This window comes from Orbicella franksi, chromosome 10 (assembly GCF_964199315.1).
Source record: "Orbicella franksi chromosome 10, jaOrbFran1.1, whole genome shotgun sequence".
In the NCBI taxonomy this organism is placed as follows: Eukaryota; Metazoa; Cnidaria; class Anthozoa; order Scleractinia; family Merulinidae; genus Orbicella; species Orbicella franksi.
In genome coordinates this window covers 4894281-4921640 of record NC_138154.1, presented here as the reverse complement: position 1 = coordinate 4921640, position 27360 = coordinate 4894281, and the positions used below count along the sequence as shown (strand labels likewise).

Here is a 27360-nt window from a genome sequence, read left to right as displayed (position 1 = left end):
AAATCGAATTTAAAAACAGGAAGTCAGCACTACAACAGAAATCAAAATTGCAAAAGAGATTATTGCCTTTTGTCACACAATATAACCCATCAGTGTCCAATCTTAAAAGCATTTTAATGAGCAAATGGCATTTAATCTGAGATCAACCTCTGCTTAGAGAAATATACAGACCCTCCTTTCATCTCCTACAGGAGAGGAAAATCTCTGAAAGACATACTTGTTAGAGCTAAACTCTAAAGGTCAAAGACCGTTTATCACGAAACAGTGGGAGTCGTGCTAGGCCTGTCAATCATTTTTTTATTTCAAGGTTTCACTTTTTTCGTGGTATAGGCGATATACCGGTGTGCCCTGCACTTCAGCCAAGCCAAGAGTTTTCAACAAAGGTGGTGAAATTACTTGCAAAGCAAGGACCCATTTACATCAGGGCTGTCCAAGATATTGGTTCTTGGAAGGTATGTGTAGATAAGTAATAAAACAGGGTGTAACATGGGATTGTTTTGTTGAATTTGTTGTATATTGTTCCAAATCATTTTATGACCTATTGTCAAAAGTGGGATAACATTCATTTATCATGCTTTATGCTCACCTTGAGCAATGACGTCTTTCCTATGTGCATCACAATATACAATCCTTCAGGTTTTAAGCCAGAATTTGAAAAGTGGCCGTCCAAAATGTGCTCCAGGGGCTGCTCAAATAAGCAATTTATAAGGCAACATATAAGAAATAAAATTATTTGCTATAGAAAATGGCCGTCCACAGGACACCTGGATGCCCATCTGGCTAAAAGCCTGAATCCCTTCCTCTTTTGGAAGATCTGTATTTTCAAAATACGGTTGGATATTAATTACAACAATACCCTTGGTACTCTCTTCTCCCAGTGGGGTGCATTTCAATTTATTTCAGTTTTGATTTATACAGATTTATGGCTAGTGTGATGTGGCACGATCTTAAGAAAAAATCAGATCAAGTCAGGCCTGGAAAAAAATCCTCCTTTTTTCTAACTTACACTGCTCCAATATGCCAACTTTTGAATTACATGTATCTGTTGTGTGTAATGTCAGAGATCAGCAAAGTTTCGCACATTGTTAGTCAAAGTAAATGAAGTATTCTTGTTCCATTTGCAAGACAACATAGATATGTTTTACAAAGAAATTAATTAAAGTAAAAAAGGACTATAATTTGATCAGTGCAGTGTTTTCTTAGCCCTTTATGGTTATTTAGGGTAGTCAGTACCCTTTTGTAGATGTTTATAAACATTAATATGCATTGTAAAGAATGCAAAAAGGGATACAAATAATTGTTGTTGTTGTTGCTTTAGATTGTACAGTAAAGGGTTTACATATAAATTTTGCCATACAGAAGCTGTAGGCACATTGTTTTGGACAACAGTCCTGCCTTCTAACCATTGATACGGTATCAACAACCCTATTGGTATAAGTCTAAACTCAAGGAAAGTAGATTGCTTTGAGATTAGTTAATTTGGGACAATGGCAATATTCAACAGGATGATGAAGGAACTACTGATGAAGACGATGAAAAGCCTGATTTTAGGAAGGCACATTGTCTTTCTTGTGTATTTAATTTAGTTAGCCTGATACTGAGCAAAAAAGCCTCCAAGCCTTCTTTACCATGCATTATAAAGTACCATACTGTTTAGTCCAGAATGTAGATTTAACATGATGAAGGAAGAACATGTTACTCTGTATAGGTCATAGTGTTTTTAATTACAAGTTGATTCTAAACAATTGTTTCTGGGATATGTGGGTAAGTCTCACTCTGGTATTTATTGATAGTAATATGGGTGACAAATTACTCCTTAATTTTGGCATGAAATTTTAGCATTAATTCATAATTTCAGATGTAAAATTATAAAATTGCCATGGCAACATCTCTTGTATCTCGATCAGTGCCAAGATGGTGTCGAGATTTAAGACGGTGACTGTACCATTGAAGAAGTTACGGAATTAAAAGAAGCGGCAGAAAACTTAAGTACGCAAAAGAGCAAATTACCCGGGTGAGGGATTTTGAGAAGTGGCGTGATGAAAATAAACTTGAAAGATACCTGGAGATGATTCTTCCTGAGCAGTTGCATGAAGTACTCAACCGGTTTTACGCCTTTGTGTGTAAACAAGATGGAACCGATTACAAATGTGGGTCCCTAAAACAGATTATCCAACCACTCAGTCCAGAAAACGGTGGTCAGAAAGTTGAAGGTCAAGGGAGTTCCAAAATCCAAAATAATAACAATAACTGGCCATTGGCAAGAACAGGGCATTGAAGCCTACAACTCTGGGAACGAAGACGAGCAGCGACAACTGTCTAGCATCACTGATGGCAAAGAAATCCACTTTAACCAGACAACCAGCCGAGTTCCCCTTCAGCCGCTAATCCAGTCCACTGCAGTGGTGAGCAGTGGGCACGTCTACAATTTCCACAACTGTAATGTGGTGATAAACCAAGGACATGCCGGACAGGCCAATGCTTCATGCACGACAAGCTGTGATGTATAATTTGTCCATAACCATATGCTCCTTGCCAGCTTGGAAGGTTTTTCAACTTTGTGCATTTTTGCTTGACTTTCATTTAGGCAAGTTTTCTTAGACCATAAATTAAATTTTTGGTGATAATTTCACTTCAGAACAAACTGTCAAAACTTTACATGGCCTTGTGCAAAATTTTAGTTTCAGCTCATTTCAAAGGGCACCATTGTCATTTCATTCATCAGTTCATGACGAATTAGAGCCAATCATTTAAGAAAGATGTGACAGTTGCCATAATTTTGAACAAGCACAAGCACGAAGAATTTGAAAGGTGTTTTTTGAGAAGAAAATCAGAAAATTACAAACTTTAGCAATAATGTATGCTTGAAACTAAAACTATATTCTTCGTAACGTTCACGGTTTTCGATAGAATACACCACTAAAAAAGTTACGGTTGTGAGCGTAATTTGTAACCCACGATATTAAAAGGTAATCAAAAGGTTTTCTTGTGAAATTAGGAAATAATTGCACTTGCGTTTCGTCAAAATTCTGATAGTTTCCCTCACCTAAAGGCTCGGGAAATATCAGAATTTTGACAAAACTCGCGTGAAATTATCTGCTAATTTCACTCGTCGCCATTTGATTACACATGCTAATTTACTTCACCAGGTGGATTTAGCACTTTACAAGAGGAGATCATACCTAGTACTTAATGATTTTTGTTCTTCCTTCTGTTAGGGACAGGCAGAAGACAATCAGTTGAGGCTTGATTACTTCATAGAAAGGTTGGTTAAAAATACTACTACATGTACCATGAAAGCTTCTTGACATTGAACTTTATTGTTTCCTGTTTTTTTTTATTATGATGTTTTTTGAAGTGCTTTGTGTCTGTCTCCCTTAGTTCCTTACTCCTTCCTACTTCCTTCTTGTAGTGATGGAGAGTCTGAACCACCCACTGGAATCAAGGTTTGGAAGATGTCAAGCACTCCAAACAGTTCCTCTCCTGAAGAGGAATTGCCAGTGGCTGGACCATCATCCGTTCTAACTGAAGGAGAAAAGCTGATTAAACTGATGGAAATGTTTCCCTCCCACAATAGAGAAGAGTTGCAGGATGCATTAAATATTCATGTCACTGTTGACATGGCAGCTCTTGCATTGTCTTCAAATGTGACAAATGACACTTCAGACTTTGATAGTGTTCTCTTCCAACCAACATTCCTTCCTAAGGATCATGATGTAGTCACCCTACAAGAAATAATTGAGCAAATTCAGAGGAATTTCAGAAGTGAAAAGGAAAAAGTTAGAGTTGATGAAGATGACATTCTAGATGATGCTTTGGCGTACTATAAGGACTGCAAATTTGATGCCAGGAAGAAACTTCTTGTTGTTTATAAAGGGCAGCAGATCCTGGTGGTGTAACACACCAGTTTTATACCCAACTCCTGCAAGAGATATCACAACAGTTCTTTAATGGTGACACCTTTAAAACTCCCATCTACAACTCCAATATGGTTGTTTCTGGTATCATGAAACTTGTTGGTACTGTGATAACCCACAGCATCCTTCAGGGTGGGCCTGGTTTCCCTGCATTCAGTCCATCTGTTTACCACTATCTAGCCACAGGCGATTTTGATGCTGCTGTGCAGAAAATTTCTGTGAATGATTGCACTGTTTCTACAATGCATTTCCTCGACCAGGCAAGTATACTTTTAGTAACCTGCAACCTCTGTTCCTTAGTGCAAAATAACAGAAACAGTTGAACCTCCCATAAGCAACCACCCAAAATGTCAAGTCTACATGGTGGCTTACAGGAGGTGGTCTCTTACAAGAGGTTGGACCTTATTGGGTCAAAAGTTTGCCACAGTAGCTTATGCTAACTGTAGACACATCTTGTTTTAAATGTTTTATTCATGTAAAGATTAATTTAGGAAAAAACCGTGTGTTGCCATTGAGAAATTTCCGTCTCTTGTGCTGCCCAGGAATGCAATCATGTTCAATGCAACAACTTGTTATCCAATTTATGCTTCATTATTTGTAAGTGGTCGCTTATGGGAGTTAAAAATGATAGAAAATTTCAAACTTTCAGCTAAAAGTGGTAGTGGTCGCTTATGAGATGTGGTTGTTTACAAGAAGTTCCAAATATAGTTTGACTTGTGAACTTTTGGTATTTTGGAAAACTGGTCACTGAGGAGAGTTGGTCGCAACCAGAGGTTGGACTGTATGCCCAATTCATGGAAAGTTGCTGATACTTTTTTGTTCAGTGTCTCTATATAAACAAAAAAGAAAACAAACTCAAGGAAATGGAAGTCTTGAAATACACTTATAGATTCTGAAATACTTTTAGGAAGACTGTGATGGACAGAATAACTGTCCTCATTTGTGTATTTCCACAGATTGCAAACACAAGTGATGTGTCAACTTTTGGAGAATGTCCCATCTACTTAAGTGCTCTCCAAAAGTCACAAGATGTTTTTAGAAGTATTTTAATCACACATTCACCATTCAATCACATCGACTACAATTCTCGAACTGTCTGTAATTCTACTTGATCTATTCTTGTATTAGCTATGGTCATAGTTTGGTCACACAGGAATTTCCAGTAATTGTTAATTCTTATCAACTGGTTCAGTTTACATCTATGTGAAATCGCCACACCCTATTTGTCATGCAACATGATAACAACACGTTTCCGACACACACTCCCCTCATATGGTTTGCCATTGAAGCATATGTCATAATTCTGTTTTAATCACACGATTTGAATCTTGAACTATTGGAATCACACGAGCGGTAACAAAATAATAATCAGTCCTCGATCAACGTCACGTCCTATTGACGATTTCAAAATTCACAGTTCAGGCTGTGTACTGATTCCCTCAGAACAAAACAATGATATGTTCTACTGCTAATGGATCAGTTTTCAGGAACTGATTTACCGTTCATATTTCACATTGGTCAACATCTGCAACTTGTTTGATTACTGTTCATAGTTCACAATGTTCACCATCTGCAAGTTGTTTCATTCGTACCCTTGCTACTGGTGCTGCATCTCTTTCAGGGTGGGTATCCTGAGCCTGTGGATTTAAGGGCAGGTCTGCCACTGGAATGTAGAGATCACACTCAAGTTCCAATGAGTACAAATGTTGTACTGGTCATTCCAGCATGCTTTTCGTGGTTTTGAGTTTAACTGCACGTATGACGCCGTCACTGCCCAGGTACACGTCATTCACTATGGCCAGCGGCCATGTTCCATGATTCTTGCTGTCGGTTTTCACTATGACGACGTCTCCTTCCTTAGGTTGGAACTTGGTCACTGCATGCGTCAGGTTGTGTCTTTCTCTTAGTGCTGTAAGGTATTCTCTCTGCCAGCGACTCCACATCTTGTCCTTGCAGGTTTGCAGATACTTAGCATGTCTCCGGATGTCTCGATTTGTTATCCTCCAGGTCTCCTCTCCTGGTAACTGGTTTGTTTGCTGGTACAAGAAGGTTGCAGGCGTTAAGATTGGTAACTCAATGTCATCTTCCACATAGCTTAATTAATCTGCGTTTCAATGTCGAGTAGCACTTCACTAAGACATGTGATAAAGTTGTCCGTCTCCATGCTGGCCATTAATTCTAAGTGTATAGCCCTTGAAAGGCTGCAAGTGAAGATAGCCAGATAGGCGTTTCCTTGACTTTTCTTTCCATTTGTACTTCACTGGTACAGCGAAATCTGTACCGATGACTTCAAATGCCGTGCCAACTGTGGTCTGATCTTCCAGTAACTGACCAGGTATTGGGTTTCTGGCTGGAGTTGCATTGAATCTCTTGCAACCATAGAACTTACTTTGGGCCGATTTGACCAAGCTACGAAGCTTTGGTACCCAGTATCTCTCTCTTACTGCTGCCATTGTCAGAGCGACTCCCCCATGCCGCGTCTTGCAGTGAACTTGTTGGACCAGTTTTCCTGTAAACCTTTCACTGTTCGGTAGGTATATCGCAGTTTGCCCTTGTATTCGGCCATGGCACGTCATCACTCCTTCTTCATTGGGTTTCAGGTTGAGATGCCTGCTAATTTGAGGGTACCGTATTTACTCGAATAAGCGCCGCCTCCAAGTAAGCGCCACCCTCAATTAAGCGCCGCACATGGTGTCGAAAAGTTAATAAGCGCCGCAGCTGCGGTGTGGCGCTAATTCAAGTATTTCCATAAGATGATAAAAATGCACTGTACTCGCTGCAATGTGGTTCTAAACCAGCATTGGGAATTTATTTTCAACAGTAGTGATGTTTTTCAGTTCAAAGTGAGTATATCTCTACGCTCTTTCATTCAGTTCTCTCTTCAAAATTTTCGCATTCTTCAGTTCTTGCGTGAAGGCTGTAAACTTTGCCGGTACGACAAGACCAACCTCCCTCTTTCTCTTCCCTGTAACTGTTGCAGTAAGGAGATTGTCAGTGTTTGCTTGTAAGAGGAAGGTCAACAAATGCGATAGTTCTATTGGTACATGGGCGTTCATGTGTCACGTACATGCCGATTGCGTCGGTGTTGTATTCTTTGGCTTCGACCCTTTTATCTTCTTCTCAGTGTAACACTTGGTTGATTTCGGGTTTCCACGACTGTTTATACACATGGTGTCCTCTGATGACTGTCTCGAAAGATACTCTGTAATACATCTTGTATTAAACTGGGGAGACTCTTGCCATTTTTGCAATGTTTCTGAGAGGTAAATATTCTGCTAAGCGCTCAAATGTGACACTGCAGTGCTGAAGCTCCAGAGAAACCCTACTGACCTGCTTTATTAAATCCAACCAACCACAGCAAATCATGCACGTCCTGGAAATGACCCATTACAGATAGAGGCTGTGAAATAATACCCTCAACTTGTCGTGCAACATTGTTCCGTTGCAAGTTTTGGGTTGATGTCTCGCATTTTTCACCTTGCGTGATCAGCTTGTCGTGCACCAAAAACATTTGTTGCAAGTTGAAGAAATTTGTTGTGAAAAGTAGAGCATGGGTCTACTTTGAGCAACAAATTTTGACTTTCTTGCTCATTTTTCTTACAACTTGTCATGCAACAAATGTGCTCATGTTACGCGACAAGTTGAGGGTTTTTGTATCTCGTATTTCACTGCCTAAAATAACTTGCCACGCACACCGAATGACACTTGACTGTCGAGCGTGCTTGGTTGAGAGAGTGACGAATAAGGACGCGATTTTCCACAAGGGGAAAACATTGAAGAAATACAATCTGTCGTTCAAGAAAGAAGTCATTGCTTATGCTGAAATTAATGGCAATCAACCTGCTTCCAGGTCATTAAGGAGTCTTTCCGAAGCTGTACTTTAAACCTCCCTGTTGACGGTTCATGCAACGATGTTATTTATTGTTTCAAAGACGGCCAGTCACGTAGCCCTGGAAAAGCTATGCTTCGCTCACAGCTGGAGATCTTGAGTGAGCCAGCAAATGCCAATCCTTTTGATACTACAGATTCTGATGTAGAAGAAGCGTACCCACCACCATTGGAACTTCTAGACTCTGACCAAGAGGGGGATAGTGACATTGAAGTCAACTGAAGATACCGGGTATTACTAGATACCAGAAGAAAACGTCCAATAACTATGTGACTACAGGACGTTTAAGTTTGTTGTGTTTGTAAAAGTGCTTGAGAGAAACTGAACTACTTTTAAATGCACAGACTAAGACAAAGTGCATCCTGTGTTAGATCTTGTGAACTTTCAGCAACAGTCAGGACATTGACATTGAGTGAAGCGTTGTTGAAAACCTGCGGAAAAGTATTCACGAGGCTGTTATGAATGCCAAAACTTAAGTTAACTTGAAGCCTGTAAGCCATGAAAAATATTCATGAAGTAAATTAAATTGTACAATCAAAATATTTTGTTTTTTGGGTATGAGCCCTTTAAATAAGTGCTGCCTTCGGATAAGCACCGTGCTCGAATAAGCGCCACACTGGAGACGCGAAAAATTAAATAAGCACCGCGGTGCTTATTGGAGTAAATACGGTAGCCCGTGGTTTCTCAGTCTCGCCATTGGACTCGCTTAATCTACCAACCACGTACGTCTTATTTCTTCTGTGAGTAGGGGCCCAAGTTTCTTGTCTTTGTGCTTGCAGTTATGGATGAATCTCTTGATCCATGCGTCGACTCTTAAAGTTTGCCGCAAGCTGTTGCATTCAAGGAGTTTGTCAAACTGGTGTGGCTCTGATTTGGTTTGCGCTAGGTTGAGCACTTCCCTAATAACTTTGGCTTCCACCTCTGATGCTGGTGACGATCGAGTGACTGAGTTAATTGGCCACCTGGACTTGTCCTGGAGCCACGCCGGTCCCTGTTGCCAAAGTGCTGATTGAACTGGAGCACCTCTGCTCCTAGGTCTGCAGGGTTTTCATCTGTAGAAACGTACCTCCAATCGATCTCCTTGTGTAATTGTATCTTGCCAACTCAATGTGCGACAAACTGTACTGGCCATTTCCCTTGATCCAACAAAGTCCAACGGTGCTGTCTAACTATCCAAACACCTTTGGGGAGGGCACGTTATCTAGGGCATTGTGCACATATATCAATAGATTGGTAGCCATGTGCGCTGCAATCAATTCTAGGCGTGGAATAGTCAGTCCCTATTTGACAAGTCGACTCTTGGCAACCAGTTATCTTTGAGTGTTGCCTGATGGTTGGCGTACAACTGCATAGACTGCCACTTTTACTCCTCATTCTGATGTGTCCGCAAAAGAGTGTAGTTCTACTCCTTGTATTGCTTCTTGATAACATGTCATTGATCGCGGTACTTGCTGTTCACAAGGTAATTGCTCCTCCCATTTTTTCCAGCACCGTAGGAGCTCTCCGTTGATCTTTGCATCCCATTGTACATTGGTTTCACACAACTCACGATAAATCTGCTTTGTAGTGAGCATCAATGGTGCAATCAGGCCTAAGGGATCATAAATCTTAGCCATCTTTCCCAGGTGTCCTCGCTTGGTTGGCTGGGTTTCTTCTTTGGGTATCACTACCGCTAAGGTGTCTTGCTGTTTGTCCCACTTGAGTCCCAACATCTTAGATTCACTCGGTTTAACATTTAGTTGTTGTTTGGCAAATGACTGCTCTTCAGGGGGGACAATCAGGTTTAGATCTTCCTCTAGCTGTTTGACGTTGGAATGCCTCTTGTGGAGTTGGAATGTTGTGTCACTGAATATCTGAACAGCTTTCTCTTTACGCTGCTGGGCCTGGCTTGTATTTCGTCCACTGGTGAGTAGATCATCGTCATACAACCTGCGTTGAAGCTCTGCCACTATCTCTGGTTCTCGTTCTTCCCAAGCATCTAAATGAGCTTTGATTATGCCACCGAGTAGAAAGGGCGATGGGGCTAGACTGAAAAGCACACAAGTGAAATGTAGTATCTCTAATGTCCCATGTTCACTTTTTCTCCAATGGAATCTTAATGCATCATGTTTACACTCCCGGATGCGTATTTGTAAGAAGGCTTTCTGGATGTCTGCAGTTACAGCTATAGGGTATGCTCTCTGTCTCACTAGTATGTCCCAAAGCTTGTTTTGCAATGGAGGGCCAGGATAAAGGCAGTCGTTCAGCGACAGTAACTCTGGCGTTGCTCTTGCAGAAGCATCATAGACTATGCGCATCTTGGTTGTTTCAGCGGTTTCTCTAACCACTGCTTTGTGTGGGATGTAGAATTCTTTCCCCATGATTTCTTCTGGTGCGACTTCAGCTACTTTGTTCTGGTGTTGCTCTCGTATAATGGCATCGTACTCATCGGTGAAGTTAATGTGCTGCAGTTTTCTGGTCAGACTTGACAGGCGTCGTATACTTCCTTGTTTGTTTGTTGGTAGGTCTGGATGATTGCCTGCCATGGTAGTCCAGTTTCACACCATCCATCTGGTGAGCGTTGTAGTTGTTCCTTAAATTCTGTGTGCACCATGCTCTGGTCATGTTCTGGTGTGTCTGCAAGCCCTAGTATGTCAAGCCTGCACAGGTCCTCATAGTCACTCTGTGATGTTTGCGTCAGCAGCATCATGTTATGGTCAAATTCTGATCCCGGACTCACGATAAACCATCCCAGTTTAGTTTTCTCCGCCACCGGTTCCCCATCCTGTCCAATTTGAGGCTTTGTCTCAGTTTTTATGCATGCATATTCCACATTTCCTAGTACAACATGTATGGGAAGTTGGTCCTTCTTGTCACGGTCTGTGATTTTGACTCCTTGCATAACAGCTCTACTTTGTTCACTCTCGTCAGTTTTACAGACATCTGATAATTCCCGTCTAAGGATTCTACAACGGTGTCGTACACTTCTAGTTTGGTTATTTTTGAGGTAATTAGCATACCCACATGTTTTGTTTTCGTTTCACTTGGCTTTTTCTTTAGGAGATCCAACAACTTCTTAGATGCATATGAGCTCCCCGCACCAGTATCTATCAACGCATGACAGGTAATACCATCGACCTTTACTGTTAAGACTGGCATGATTCCTTCATTGTTCTCACTGGCTGTCAACGTCTGCTTCCCGCTGTCTGTTTGTTCACGATCACATATCGAAGAGTGATGACATTTGTGACAATGTAAACATGTTTTCTTGCTGAAACACTGCAGCGTAGTGATTCAGTGTCGCACAATTAAAACATAGCTTCTTTTTCGCGAGAAACTGCTTTCATTCGTCCACTGTTGAGATCTTCTGGCATTCTGATGATCTGTACGTCACATCACTACAATAAACTAACATTTGTTTGGCTTACCATCGCCACCGCGTGCTTGGAAGAGCTCATCTGAGTGGTCATGTTTCGAATTAAGTTGTTCTGATGTTTCTCGTTCTTCAACTGGGTTTCTTTTTGTCTAGTCTTACTGCCTCTGACAACTGAGTGAAATTCCATTCTGGATCCATTTGTGTTAGGTCTCCCTGAATTGCTGGCAGTTTATCTAGTGTCATTGTTACGTGCTTGAACACAGTATGTCAATGTCTCGCTAAACTCGCTTATCCTCCTAGGGTTGGTGCTTGTGATGACAGGGAGAGCCATTATTTCTTTGACATACACCTTTATTACTTCGGATTCCTTCCCATGATTACTTAGTAATATTGACTTGGCTCTATTGTAACCCCCAGCTGTAAACGGCAAGGCTTCCACAGCGGTTTTAACCTTTGGACCCAGTAGCCCACATATATAGGTGAATTTATTGATAGGTGCTATTTTGGCCTTGTCGATTGTCCATGAACTGACCCCAGAACCTTGGCCAATCCAAGTAAGAGCTCTCGAACCTTTTAATCTCAATCTGTGGTAGCTTTACTTGTGTTTGTTTAGGTGACCTGCCTCCCTTGTGGCTCTCTTTCGTAGTGAGGTTGGTCTGAAGTTTCATCTTTTCTTCACGCAGTTTCATCTTGAATTTGAGTTGAACTTCATGCACGGTCATCTCTTCTTGGTGTCTTCTGTCTTTGAGCCATTTGCGAAGCTTCCCAACCTCTTCGTCAGCTTTCAGCAACTGAAGGTCAATCGCAGCATTCCACGTGCCTATGTCACCAAGATCTTCCTTTGCTTCTATCTGTAATGCTTCTAACGCATGCTTTAACTCATCCGCTTCAGATATTGTAGACCTTAATGCTCCCGTATGTCTCTCGATAGCCTCTACAGATCCTGAATCTAGCACTTGTTCTGTTCTCTTGGCATGGATTTCTAGTTGCGTAAGTTTCATCTGCAGTTTTCCCTTTGCATTCTCCATCTCAGTCGGAGGTGTAGGTTTAAATAGACTTTAGGACTAAATTATACTCACAACCATGTAGGTAGCTGTCCCGTTGGAGGTGCCGCATTTGGAGAATGTCCCCTCTACTTTGGTGCTCTCCAAAAGTCACAAGATGTTTTTAGAAGTATTTTAATCACACAGTCACCATTCAATTACATCAAGTACAATTCTCAAACTGTCCGTAATTCTACTCAATCCTATTCTTGTATTAGCTATGGTCATAGTTTGGTCACACAGGAATTTCCGGTAATTGTTAATTCTTATCAACCAGTTCAGTTTACATCTATGTGAAATTGCCACACCCTATTTGTCATGCAACATGATAACAACATGTTTCCGACAAACTTTGCACACAGATGAAACCTTGAACTTTTTGTCTGAATGTGGTGAAAACGTGACCTTGACTGTAAGTTCACTGTTATTTTATTTCTGTTTTTATTCTGTACATTCGAAGTCAAACTGTACCAAGGTGGAAATTGTGAAATAAAATTGATAAAATCTTCAGTGATTATAATAATGTACTCTCTGGAACATTTATTGGAATTCTATTGTAAATAATTTAAGCACCATAAAATCAACATCGCCACTTGGCATCTCAAAGATGGATTGTATTATTAACGAAAGAAACATTGAATTGATATGATCACAGCTGGCACTTCCCTAAATGCTGAACAAAATAAAACATATCTATTTGCAGAATTCAAACAAGATGATCGTTTTGCAAGGCATTATAGTGCATGATGTTCTGGGACTACCCAAAATTGTGCTTGATCAAATCAGAGAGGGATTGCAAATATTAACATTTGGTTCAGAGATGAAACAGTACCCTGAGCTCTTCCAAGAGCTGTTTGTGCCACATGACAAGGAATGCAGTAATAGTGATGTTATTAAAGTTTTTGAATTCTTGCAGACAATGACTGCAGATGAAACAACTATTCAGGGGTATCTAATAGAATTTTTGCAAACTGCATCACCAGAAACTCTGAAACAATTTCTCATTTTTACAACTGGTACACCTTGTTTACCAAACTTTGGCCTAGGCAATATTGAAGTTAAGTTTGACAATGTCACATCCATATTTGCTTCCACATGTCTCAGGGCCATAACCTTTCCTCAAGTGTTTCCCAACCAGGAAACATTTTCATCTTCTATTGAGGCTGTTCTGACTTCTAAAACTAAGTCCTTTAACTGTGTTTGAATAGATATGTATAAATATATATTCCATTTGATGTTGGCAGACTTCCCTCTTACCTTGATATTGTTTTTGCAGCAGCTATGAAATCTCAGTTTCTTCATTTTGGGAAGACAGGTGCATGTTTTGCGTGCATATTTGCATGTTTTGCATTTGCGTTTGCACATGAGGTTACGTAAGGTTACATTACACTTTATTACATAAGGTTATGTAAGGTTACCTTCTTCTCACATGTCAATATTCGTTTACCGATTTAGCTCTGATAATTAATTACTCCTGTGGTACTTAGAGTTCCTTCTGATTGGTTGTTGTTATTATGTTTATGTTTTTGTTCTGATCACATGGAAGTGATCATTTTGGAAGTTCATTAAAGTGTTTAAATGTTATCCACATCGTGTCTGGTGTTCAAATGAAAATTTATTGTATTCTCTCTGTGCTGAATTTGTCCTAACTGGAAGCAGGTTTTACAGGGGGAATTGATCAACCATGGTTTTGAAACAGAAAGGGCATCAGGGGCAGATCTAGGGGGAGGGTGAAGGGGGTGTGCACCCCCCTGAAATGAAGCCGCCTTCTTCGTATTCTCTTTTAAAATTTGTTTACCTTGCCAATCAGATTTGTCATTTTTTAGTGGTGCACACTCTCCAATAAAAAATCCTGGATCCACTCCTGGGCACAAAATCAGGCTTTTGGGTAAAGGCTGGTAGAATGTATTTACAATTTGTGGGTTAATCAAAAGCATTGACTCACAGCCACAATTACTGTGTGGGGATATCTGTAATTTACACTTGCTATCCAAAACACAATGAACTCCGACATATATCAGGGTAAGGTTATGTCGTTGTGATGTAGTCCTTTCCATAACAATGCTGATGGATACAACACTGCTACATACATACATACATTTTATTGAAGCCCCCTCTGCAGCAACTGCTATCAATAACTTCTGATGCCAAGACTTAAAAGCGCACATAAGCAATTTAGCAAATTACATATTTGTACAACTTTGAATGAGGGGCTCAAAATATAAAATAAGAACTATGCTGAGCCACACAAGTGAAGTTACAAACTTACGCTAATTGGATCTTTAAGGGGGCAAAGGTGCAACAGTCATGTAATACATGTCACTGTTATTCTTGCACAAAATTAGCAATGATACCCACAGCTTGCAAGTACAAGTCAACCCCACTATTCAGGTCATCACTGAGAGGGTTTACAACCAGTGCCAGTGTATCAAGCTGTACGGGAGAAAGTTCAATTTCTGACCGAGGGACTTGAATGTTGTTGTCTGTTTGCAACTCAGGTATTGGTGCAAGATCATCAATTCCATAGTTATCTGACACAGTCCCTGTATCACTCAAATCAGGAAGACAGTTGTACAGACCTTCAATCATTAGCTGCAAGGGTGTTTCACATCTCTCTGAAGACAAACCATGGTGATTCCACTGCAAAACAAATTCCTTGATGCTTCTGTTGATCCTTGGTTGGTAAACATAGTGTAATGCAAACAGGTGTAGTTCATTAAGTGGGTCAAGCAAGCCCAAGCTTTCTAAGTAGGTGAATATGTTTCTGTATGGTGTGACAATGTATCTCACAACATCAACCCATAAACATTCAATATGTTGATTATGCACAGAACGGCCTGCTAACACAGGAGGCCCTTCAACACCATGAGCATTTAACATCAAACGAGCCACTTCAATGTTCTCTGTGCCATGATTGCATCGCATTCTTGTAGGAAGGCCGAATGTTCTAACTGCTCCACAAAACAACTGAAGAACAGTTGCAGCATTGTTATTGGTGTTGCAACAAGGAAATACAACTACTCTTGAAAAACCATCTATAGCCCCATGTAGGACAAGCCTCCATCTGATGAGTTTGTGCCTAAAAATGAGCCAGGTAAGAAATGAATTTTCTTAACTGTAGTTTAAACTGTATCAGGCCACCCTAAAACAAATAATTGTTATGCAATGATTGTGGAATCACTGATACCATACTATTTCACAACTAAATGAAGTTAGTTTCACACTGCCAAAAATGGTCCCAAAGTCTAGGGACAGATTTAAAGAAGTACTATCTTGTGTAAAGTACACACCTTACTCACTCACTCACTTGGTTGCCCATACTCCCCCTACCCACTCCTATGTTTAAGGGCATGGCAGATCATGAGGCATCCCGTACAAATTGGAACAAAGAGCGGAGAGAGAGAGATGGATAAACATATTGCGCATTGGTAGCACTTATATTATTTTATAGATATACATATATACAGTGTATACAGGTACTTTCATCCCCAGGAGGAGGATTCCCTTATAAAAAGGACAGGGGTGCTTGTCGGAAATTTTAAAAAGAACCCCTAAGAGTTACCCAGATCCTGTTCTGTGGAAGTGGCTTGAAAGTTTCTTCACCCTAAGAAGTACCAATAGCTGTTATTACAGTTGAGCCCACGATACAGCAGTGTTAGTTGCAGAGTGTGCGAAAGCGAGGCTTTCAGGTCAACATTCCAGGGGAGTACAAGCACCTTATGAGAAAACTTTGAGAAAAATAATAATTATGAGCTCCTCTCCGGATTTTGCATTTTTCTCACAAGAGAGGCTACAATTTCTCAATGGAAACTGCCCTCGTCATTTGACAAAGCCTAGGCTGAGAATGTGGCTTTCATACCGTGAAGAAAAGGCAAAAGATGACAATGCTTCGAGTGACGCCTACAAATGTGAACTAATGCACAGGTGAGCAGTGGGATGTACGATCGTCATTCTTCCTGCCCAATTTTCAGGCAGGAATAACAGTTTTTTCCCCTCTCAAACCTATATAACGTTTTCTTTTTTGTAGAGTTGTGAGTTACATAAAAAATGGATGGGAAAACAATTTCACTGAAAGTTCGAAACACTTAGCATCTGATGTGAAAAATAAAGTTCATGTTTCCTCATTGGGCACGAGTTCTCCGAACACTCTACATGAGTTCCCACAGGCTGCAAACTGATGTTCCATCCAGTGGGCTGAATTCCCACCGTTCACAATTGAGAACATGATGAATCACTTTACTAAGAGAAAATCAGGAGATAATGAAGGCAATAAAGACTACAAGAATTTAAATTTAATTTTAAGGCATTTGGACTATTCAGACATGGTCATGTACAAAATATCAAAGTTGCCACTAGTGAAAATGGAGACATGATCCATATAAAGTACAAGCTTAATGTTACCATTATCGATTCCAGAGAGCAAGCTGGTGAGATCACCTATGCCCGCTGCAGTCAGGTTCTAGTTTTGTAACATCCCAGAGATGGACTGGGACTGGGCAATCATGGCGTCAAGACGTACTTTTCATGTGCTAGCGTAGAACGCCATAAACAGACGCCCTCCATGCAGTAAGAACCGATCCAAGTGAATCATTTCGAATTGTAAGCACTTGTTCTTTGACTAATTTGAGTCAAATGCCCAACACCAGGAAGCACAAACGTGGAGAACGGGGCCCAACCGAAAAAAGCCTGAACACTTTGAAGAAACCAAACATGGCGGACAAGAACTTCGAAGAAGCCTGCAAGGGAACCACTGTAACCCTTGATGCAGATGAAGATGAGCCGAGCCTTCTGGAGATAAAGAAAATTCTTATCGGCATTCAAGCAGCAATTTTTTCCATCAGTCAGGAAAATAAAGCGTTAAAGAAGGAAATCGAAGAGCTGAAAGCAAGTGCTAATTTCAACGAGAGGGAGCTTAAAGACTTAAAAGACTTGATCCAGAAGGCAAAGGACGAAAACAAAGCTTTAAAAGATTCCCTAGCTTCCACAGATAAGCAGCTAAAGAACGCTAGACAGGAGTTAGTAAAACAGAACGAGGAATCTGAAAGACTCAGCGAAGAACTTGACAATCTAGAGCAGTATACTCGCAAAAATTCATTAGAATTTCATGGTATACCACAAGACGCTTACTCCAACACAGAAGAGGTGGTAATCAAAGTAGCAAACGCTCTCAACATCTCCGTAAAACCTAAAGATATTGAGATATCTCACAAGCTCAACTACGGGAAGGTAATAATCGCAAAGTTCTGCAGTCACAAGATCAAATCAGCGATTTACAGAGAGCACACAAAGCTAAAACAAGTTAAAGTCTCCGACCTCTTTCCTAGTTATCCCTCCTCTGGGCAACAGCGAATTTTCATTAACGAGAACTTAACCACGTTTCGGCGTAGAGTGGTGGAAGAGGCAAACAAGCGACGGAGAGAGGGAACACTAATAAGCGTCTGGACTTTAGATGGTAAAATATTTGTCAAGACCTCTCCAAGTGGATCACCAACCCAGATTTTTTGCAAGGAAGACCTGGACAATATGTAGCAGATCAAGAACCCGTATCTTTTGAAACATGAAGGTAAAGTCAGGAAAGGGCGTCTAAACATGAATGATTAATCGACTCCCCCCACAAACTGTTCGTTTTTATTTTTTTGTTGCGTGTTTATTGTCATTCTCTTTTACATCATGTAAACATTATTTTAAGTTCAGTTATCTTCACTGTTGTCGTTCTGAGTCAAATATTTTTCAACCGATTTGTCGTCTACATAGGTGCACAATGTATTTTTTTCTTTTCTTCCGTCCTCACACAATACCTCACTTGTTATGCTCTAAACTCCAGACCAAAAGCAATACTTTTCTTAAAAACAGAGCGAAGATAAACAGCCTATATGCTAATCTGATATTTATGCAAAATAGCCAAATGAAAACTTTTTGATTCCTTGTAAAACAATGAATCTGAAAATAGCGTCACTTAATGTCAGGGGAATAGGGAACAATACTAAGAGAAGAGAGGTGTTTAATTGGCTCAGATCAAAAAACTTTTCAATATGTATGCTGCAAGAGGCCCACTGTACTGAAAACACAAGGGACATATGGACTAGCGAATGGGGTTACAAAACGCTCTTCAGTTGCTGCTCCAGCAACAAAGCGGGAGTCGGTATTCTTTTTAACAACAACTTCAACTTGAAGATTCTAAAGGCTTTTGTGGATCCGAATGGCCGTTTCGTAATATGTGATATCGAAACAAACAGTGAACTTCTAACTCTAGCTAATGTATATGCACCTAACAAGGATGACCCAGATTTCTTTCAGGCTGTTTTTAGTCACTTATCCAGCTTTCACTGTGAAGAAATTATAATCGGAGGTGACTTCAATTTAGTTCTTGACTTAGTTAAAGACAACAAAAGTGGCCTTCCTAGAACACATAAGAATGCCTTGAAAGTAGTTTGAGATTTCTGTGAAAGCCTTGATTTGTCCGACATATGGAGAATTCTCATTCGGAAGCCAAGAAGTACACCTGGCGGCAACGGCTATCCGACATACACTGTAGATTGGACTTTTTTCTAGTAAGCCAAACTTCCACTTGCAATATCACTCAGGCAGACATTATCCCAGGGTTTAAAACTGATCATTCCATGATTACTCTAAGTTTATCTTTACACTCAAACCCCAGAGGAAATGGCTTTTGGAAGCTGAATACCTCTTTACTATCAGAAACTTGCTACCTAGATAAAATCAAGGCGGCAATAGAAAATACTGTAAGCGAATATGAAAATGATGAGACGGTCAACCCTATCTTACTTTGGGAAATGGTAAAACTGAAAGTGAGAGAGAAATTAATTTCTTACACGGCATCAAAAAAATCAGAAAGAACGAAAAGAGAAGAGGACCTAGTAAAGTCAATCGTGATTTTAGAAAAACAACTTGACAACGGAAACAGTAGTGAACCTCCAAGCCAGAATGTTATAGAAAAACTTAACACCCTAAATAGGGACCTCAAAAAAATAATAGAATATCGGACCAAAGGTGCAATCCTTTGTTCAAAGTCTCAATGGTATAATGAAGGGGAAAAGAATACCAAGTACTTTCTGAACCTTGAAAGTCGACATTTTAAACAAGGAACAATAAGTCAATCAAAAATTAACGACACTGAATTTGTCACTTCCGACGTAGCAATTTTATCGGAATGTGAATCTTTCTACAAGAGTCTTTATACTTCCAAGGAAGATGACGGCCCCCAGTCACTTTTCTTTCAACAAGTTAATGAAACTGTGTTAGGGCTCGAGGAACAAGAGAGCTGCGAGGGTCCTTTGTCCGAAAAGGAATGTGCTGAAGCTGTAAAAAGCATGGATTCGGGCAAGACGCCTGGTTCAGACAGTCTCCCAGCTGAATTTTATAAAGTTTTCTGGAAAGATATCTCCTCCCTCTTGATCTCCGCACTTAATTGCGTTTTAGAATCTGGTTGCCTCTCTATAACACAAAGACATGGTATCATTAAACTAATTCCCAAAAAAGACGCGGAACTCTATTTCGTTAAAAATTGGCGTCCAATAACTCTCCTGAATACTGACTATAAGATCGCTGGAAAAGCTATTGCAAATCATATTAAATCAGTTCTCCCAAGACTTATTAACAAGGATCAGACAGGGTTTATGAAAGGTAGATTTATTGGAGAAAACATCCGGCTCATAGACAGTATCATTCGCTATGCCGCAGAAAATAATATTCCAGGCTTATTACTTTTTATCAATTTTGAAAAAGCTTTTGACTCACTAGAGTGGTCTTCCATCTACGAAAGCATGCACTACTTTGGTTTTGGTCCATCGATCATTAAGTGGATAAAGGCTCTTTACTGTAAAACGGAAAGCTGTGTTCTGAATAACGGCTGGTCCAGTAATTTCTTTCAGATCCAAAGAGGTATTAGACAAGGTCGTCCCCTGTCTCCTTATTTATTTATCCTTTCAGCTAAAAGTCCGCCATGTTGAACACCTTGACAAGCTTCAAATTACAGTGCATTCTGGGATACTATTTAGTCCCCCCTGCTTTCAACAACAACAAGTTGTACGTAAATATCAAAGAAGTTGTAGATATTTAATAGTAACACACATATTTGGTACCAAGTTATGTATTTTTAAAATCAGGTTTACGAAAATTATACGCAAGTTCAAACCGTTTTGACAAGTTGTATGTTGGAATACAAGCTGTATATGTTTTAACTGAAGTAGCACAAAACGTAAACACAAGTACACTATTTGGAAAACATGTACAAGTCTGGCTAAAAGTTAGATATATGCAACGACGAGTTGTACATGCAGAAGACAAGTTGTAGACGTGGAGGAACAAGTTATCCTTGAAGAGCAAAAGTTTTATATAAAATGACACAAGCATTTTTGTCCGCTATGGTGTGTCATAATTCATTGTCTGTTGTGGCTCAGTGTAAGAAGGAACACTGACTGGGAAACAAGAAAGACCCAGCCTTTTGACGCTGTCAATGTCTGAGATATTCTTCTCCAGGTGTGTCAGAGGTTGCCTGCAAAAACAGCCATTCTTCGCTCCCAGCCTGAGTGGCTTCAGGCCAGGAGCAAAGAAGGAAGGCTGTTTTTGCAGGCTATGTCAGAGGGAAATAAAAAGAAATGATGGCTTTTATAGTCATTGTCTTAATTCGGATTAGTACCTTATTTGAGTAAACCATGTTTGTCCTTCCTGAAGCAACGGAGAGGCTTAGCCTTTTGAGGCTGTTGTTCTGTGAGATACTTTTCTCAAGGTGTTTCAGAGGGAAGTAAAAAGAAATGATGGCTTTTGTAGTCATTGTCTTATTTTGGATAAGCGCTTAATTTGAGTAAACCATGTTTCGCCTTCCTGAAGCAACAGAGATGCCTAGTAGCCTTTTTGGATTGTTGCTCTACAAGAGTCTTCAAGTGTCTTCAAGCATCTTCAAGTGTCTTCAAGCATCTTCAAGTGTCTTCAAGTCTTACTAATTTTCATAATTTTGAAGCTTTGAAATCTTTCAACATATTTTATTTCCTCTATTCCCATTCACAGTGCTTTGGCATATTAACACCAGTTACACAAATCCACAAAAGCACCTGCAAAGGGGGCTTAGCCTTTTGGAATCTTCACTACAACTTTGTGGACCTTATACATTACCAGGTTCTTCAGTTGGAACTGAAGTGACTGATTCATCTGTGAGAATATGTGTAAAAATGAAAATGCTAATCCCAATAATTGTTGTAACATTATAACTTGACCGATTTTAAACATTTCTTCATATCCTGATTATCACTATTTAACTTATCTAATTACCATGTTTTGACTTAGGCTTAGGCTTTATCTTTTTCATCTATTTTAAATCATTTCACCAGTTGTCTCATTGTAAAATATAAAACTTAAAGTATTTTGAAACATCGAAAGCCATCAAAATAACCCAATATGTTATTAAATAACATATTGGCCTTGGAATAACTTTGATTTCCTGTTTTCACATTGTTTGGGCTTATTAGAGCAAATGGTTCATATACCACATTATGAGTACTGAAGTTAAAAATGTTAGCATTCAGCAGGGTAAGAATTAATGACTTGTTACAACATCAAGTATTAATAATTATTATGGCTTGTATCCTACCAGCTGAGCTTTCCTTTAGACCAAGTTGTGATTTGTAATATTATATTGAAACAATATTTGTTCCTTCAAGAACTAAACCTATATTTTAAAACCAATTTGGATGCTATCATTATTATGGCACATGGCTGACTATTTAAAAAAAATTCCAACACATGAAACTGTTCCAAGAACAAGAACTATTATTAGTAACCAACCCTTTTCCTCTTTTAGAACCAATGGTAGAGGCATGTAATTCAGTGCAAACTTGTTAGTTTCAGGATAGTCCCAGGATAAAATCCTGTGATGTCACATTTGCAATAGTGTAAAAATATCGCCAAAAATGTGGTTTGTTTTTTTCTCTTTTTTTAGTTAATTTTGCCTCTGGCCACCACAAAAAGTGAAAGCGGGTTAACATAATGAGTAATAACGTTCTAATTCGCTTCGCTCAAACGAACGTAAATCATTTTACCCTTAAATTCCTGTAATACAAACAAATCACACGAGAATTATGGTAGGATGTGCAAGCGGATCCAAAACACATATGAATATACAAAGAAAAGAGGGGGCTCTTTTTCTTACCACGAAAAAGCTGATTATCAGCGCCCAAAGCAATTCTTGGTTTCTTTCCACGATCACTGGAGAGTTGTTCCTTTTGACGTCTCTTGCGGCTCGCCGCTTCTCTTGCCGGATGCAAGCTCATCCGACTCGTACTCAACTACAACCTGCCAGCCATCCCTACTTTTATCAGCGATTTTTATCAGTTTCTGTCGCTTTTGAATACGTTGCCTGGCTTCTTGGGAAAGTTTCTTGATCTGCGACAAATTTGGCTCGATGCTTTCACTTTCGGTTTCAATGCTTTCAAAAATGGCATCTAATTCGGCGTTAAGTTCAAATTGTTTCTGGTTACCTTTGAACTTTAGCTGTACAACTTCTTTATCTATCTTACTCCTTTGTTTGATTTGCTTTCCTTTATCTTCTAATTTTTTCTCAAGAAAATCCTTAAACATGGAAAAGACTTGAACAACGGCTGCTGAGTTGCCTCCACTATCACCTGAAAACGTTTGGCCTACTTCAGCCGGAACGGATGATCCTTTGCTCTCTTTTTGGTTGTTGGGCATCACACGAATAGGGAAACACAAACCAGAAAGATGAATAAACTGTATGGAACTGCGAGCGTGAATGGTACTCAAGAGACAGCGGAGAGTATAGATACTAATAACTGGCCAATCAGGACATCCATGCAAAACGGAATGCACAATAGCGGGTGCAGCAGGTGTGAGATGAAAACAACTGCGACTAATTACTTGGAATAACAGCGGAAAATACATAAAATGTGTAACTGAATGGTAAGAAACAGAACAAATAAATGTACAGTGAATGCTGAAAATGCTGACACATTGTACTGTTACTTTAGAATGTTATAAATGAACCTTTCTGACGTAGATTCTTACAGTGAGGATGCCGCTGTCCGAGGACTCAAAAATAGGACTCCATACGAGTTTACACTCAATGGTTGCTCTCCCTTCGCCATCACCACAAATTCTCTCTGACCGTAGAAAGCGTTGCTAGGCAACTTTCTTCATTTTTGGGGCCTCGAGGGCAGCACGACCTGACAGCTGAGGCACAGTGCCTTGAATTTTTTTAGAACCACTGAATGCTTTTGTTAAATGAAGCTGGACAGATGCTTGCTCAGACAGAGCTCTTTGAACGTTCTCCATATTGTAGGTCTTAAATGACATGCACAAAACCTTTTCCTTCCAATTGGTGGTTTTAAGTGTCTGCATTCATGGCCACTGATGCCAGGAACTAAGACATGCCTTAAGCAGACACCTCCCGCATTGTCACATAGTTTATACACTGCATTAACACGGGTATTCAAGAAAGAAAGAAGGCAGAAAGTAAATTACTAAAAGCCAAAGTTACCAGGTTAAAGAACAGGATGGCACTTAACCAAGTACAGTGGGTTTAAACATTTCAAAATCAAATGCAACAGGATCAACAGGACTTCACTCCCATAAATTTTGGTAAGCTCTCATGGTTTTTAAAATTTTATTGCACATTTTACACTGTACCTAACTTGAGATTGATTTGCTCATGGTATTTCCTTTATGACCTTCTTTACATTTTTCACTTGTACAGTAAGGTTGGTTTTATCTATGACCATTTCTTAACTTACATGTATTCCTCCCCCCAAAAAATATTAATACTTTGTATCTTTAAGGACTGCTTCTTTAACAACCTTAACAACCTTAACAAAGGGTTTGCAATTCCAGTAATACAGGTACATTTACTACTATTTATTAATTCTTTTTTTACAATAGGGTTGGCATTGCAGAGAAGGATGAACAAGGGGAGCCTAAAGGAATTGTCTTTCTTTCCAAACTCTTACTCCTTTTCCAATACTGTCATATATGCTTCACTCCCAACCCCGAAGCCACGTCGCCACAAATTGGAACCCTGCTGACAATTGAAACAAAATGTAACAAATGTAAAGAGATCTGTACATGGAAAAGTCAGCCTTTCCTTCTTGGGAAATTCCCAGCTGGTAATCTCTTACTCAGTTTTGCAGTTCTTTGTGCGGGTGCCTCTATAAAGAAGGTACTTTTGGTGTTTCGTCATGTGGGAATTCTGGTATATAGTGAACCCACATAATATTACCGCCAGAGACACCTCCTCATCGCAACAGTGATATCATTCTGGCGTAAATACCACAAAAAAATTTTAGACACTCTGAAAGGGAAAGAGGTTGTGTTGGCTGGAGATGGGTGCCATGATAGCATGGGCCATTCTGCTAACTACGGAATTTGTACAATCTTCTGCTGTACAGTGAGCCTTATCATTCACATTGTTCTTGTACAGGCAAGTGATATAACTTTGGTTAATCTCCATTAGAGTGTTACTTGTACATCCTCCAATTCAAATACTCTAGCTTATAATATTATTAGTGACTACTTTTGATAAGCAATAGTAATTATAGCAAAGCAAGTATAATTCCCCTAGTAATCAAGTGGTCCAGTTACTAATTAATAGTAACAAGGCTGAGAGGATCTCTTTTTTGTGTGAAAATTAAATTAAAGATGTAATCGCACATTAGAGTGGCAGATCCATACTAGCATAAAAGAAAGGGGGCCTTGGATTGACTAAGGTGGTGCCATGGATTAAAAACTACCTGAAAGGCACAGGTTTTGGAAATGCAGTTCAAGGTGGGGCACAGAACCTCACTGGATCTGCCCCTACCTTGCTTATCATGAATACATGTACACAGAAACCTGCTGAGAGGAAAATACAAGACACAAACATAGACATATATACTTTTTCCATAATGAAACCTGTACCTTACATTACTTTCTAGGCTAACCAGGTAGGAAGCAGTTCAGGAGTTGAGTTCATGGCCTTCAAGTAAGCATTCACCTATTCTGTTAGCCAGTGGCATGATTTTTAAGTCTTATATCTGACAGACATGTCTCTATTGCTAAATGGATGAGAGAGGAGTGTGGCAAGAAATGCAATGAACTAGGAAAGCCAGTTGTTAATCACTTCTTTGATCTCTGGCACATTGGGAAAAGTATGTAAATAGTAATATATATCATTCAAAAAGTATAATTAGTGGGACAAATGAACAACTAAATCAGTCAGTCAGTGGCTTCTCACATTGAATGGAATCAGCTTGGTTTAAACATGTAAGTTGCACTTTGAATAATCTGATTGCTATCAATGGTTTGTATCTTTCTGTAGAAATAGAAAATTCTAACCAAACTGAGCAAGGAGAAAAACTGTGAAATCATTGGCCGTTGGAGAAAGGCATGTGTGAAACACTTTTACTGAGCAGTAACATTAACCCAAGAATGCCTCAGGCAAGTTAAGCTTGCCAAATTCCGAGCCTTCCTTAGTCATGTTACTAACAAGCACAAGGACCTTCCAAATAGGCTGTTCAATGCTTGTGCCCATGGAAATATTACCACTCCAAAATTGTGGACTTTCTAATCAAGTTTCAATCTATTGTATTGATTGCAGTTTCAGAGGCCTATGAAAAGTTGTGTTTAGCCCTTAATAAGAGCACTCTCACAAAACCAATAGAGAAAGCATCCTCAGTGGAACAAAGAAGTTGTCTGTCCCTCTACACTGCAAATCTGCCTGCTATGTTGACGATAACAAACTCTATTTATCTTTTCCTTCAACTAATACAACTACTACAATCGACAATTTGAATGAGGATCTAAAAAATATCTGTGTCTGGTGCTGCAAAAATTCTCTTCTAATTAACCCGGACAAAACCAAAGTTCTGTTTATTGGCGTGCCGCAACTTCTCCGCCAATTGCCTGCAGTACCTGTCTTAATGCTTGGAAAAGAAATCAATCCCGTCATTGTCGCCAAAGACCTTGGTCTTTATCTTGATCAATCTTTAACTTACAGCGATCACGTTACAAAAACAGCTTCTAACTGCATGCACAAACTGATAGAAATAAACAGGATAAAGCATTTATTGGATAAGAAGACATTGCTTCTACTTATGGATTCTTTTACCTTCAGTAAGCTGTTTTACTGTTCTACAGTCTGGTCGAACACAAGCAAGTCTAACATCGATAAATTACAGTTGGTGCAAAATTTTGCTGCACGTATTGTATTGGGACTGCGTAAGTACGACCATATCTCACAAGGCATCAAATCCTTGAATTGGCTGCAGGTTAGCGATAGACTCTACATAAATGACGCTGTGATGACTTTCAAATGTATTCATAATCTTGTTCCAGACCACTTGATTGATAAATTCATTTTCCGATCTCAAATCGCTACAAGAAACACCAGACAGAGTAATGACTTAAACATTCCACATTGCCGACTGGCTACCGGACAAAGATCATTTGCATATCGCGGAGCAAAAATCTGGAATGAACTAAGTGATGATTTGAAAAGTTTACCTTCTGTGAAAGCTTTTAAGGGACACTTGACCAAACATATTTTAAATGTTAATAATGTAAATTCTTAATATTCAATTTTAAACTTTGTAAATTTTAATACTGTAATTAATTTTAGACTCCTGACCCAGTTTGTTTATTCATTTTAATTGACGTATTTTTATCTTTTTTATTCCTTTTGTAACTGAAAAGCCCCTTTGGGGAGTTGCAAATAAAGTATGTATGTATGTCTTGAGGGTTACTACTAGGTGGTTGACAAGTTTGCACCAAAAATGCTGGCCTTTTCCTACTTGGGTATGCTTTGCAGGTAAACAGTTTTTTTTTCATTTGCTTAGAACTTGAAGGTCAGCAGATAGTGTAACAGGGTCAATGATTCATATAGCGTGATCGTCTGGGTGAGAGTAGTTCTGAAAAGAACTTTTGTTGGTTACTGACATTTTGACAACCTGAGCGGAAGTCATCTTCAGAGTTGAGTGAATGGTGTTTGTCAGTCGATGATGTTACAAGTCTGGTCCATTGAACGTGATTGGTCAGTATAGCCATGATGGTATTGGCTGAAAGACTCGTGTAAAGTTTGTCATCAGTCATTGGTGGGTTTTGATCTGTTTATTGTTAGTCAAATAGGTCGGTTTTAGACGGATCGAAACTCACCAA

General features: G+C 39.5%; 3 protein-coding genes and 1 pseudogene across 3 annotated transcripts in view; all 4 read left to right on the top strand.

Moving 5' to 3' along the window:
• Positions 1–3975: 3975 nt before the first annotated feature.
• On the top strand, positions 3976–13408 carry LOC145501473 (uncharacterized). The gene is made up of 6 exons (XM_081480943.1): positions 3976–4216; positions 4874–4958; positions 5471–5572; positions 7850–8008; positions 12251–12456; positions 12908–13408. Exons 1-6 carry the CDS (start codon positions 3989–3991, stop codon positions 13406–13408), a joined length of 1281 nt encoding a protein of 426 aa, XP_081337069.1. The 5' UTR covers positions 3976–3988.
• Positions 13409–16747: 3339 nt separating this feature from the next.
• LOC145501069 (uncharacterized) lies at positions 16748–18090 on the top strand. The gene has a single exon (XM_081480632.1). It carries the CDS (start codon positions 16837–16839, stop codon positions 17731–17733), a length of 897 nt encoding a protein of 298 aa, XP_081336758.1. The 5' UTR covers positions 16748–16836; the 3' UTR covers positions 17734–18090.
• A 4848-nt stretch (positions 18091–22938) lies between these two features.
• Positions 22939–25578, top strand: LOC145501472 (uncharacterized; annotated as a pseudogene).
• A 1400-nt stretch (positions 25579–26978) lies between these two features.
• Positions 26979–27360, top strand: part of LOC145501471 (uncharacterized) — a 10642-nt gene continuing 10260 nt past the window's right edge. Inside the window, exon 1 of the mRNA XM_081480942.1 lies at positions 26979–27013. Within this exon, the coding sequence (XP_081337068.1) occupies positions 26979–27013 (35 nt within the window). The remainder of the gene's footprint in view (positions 27014–27360) is intronic.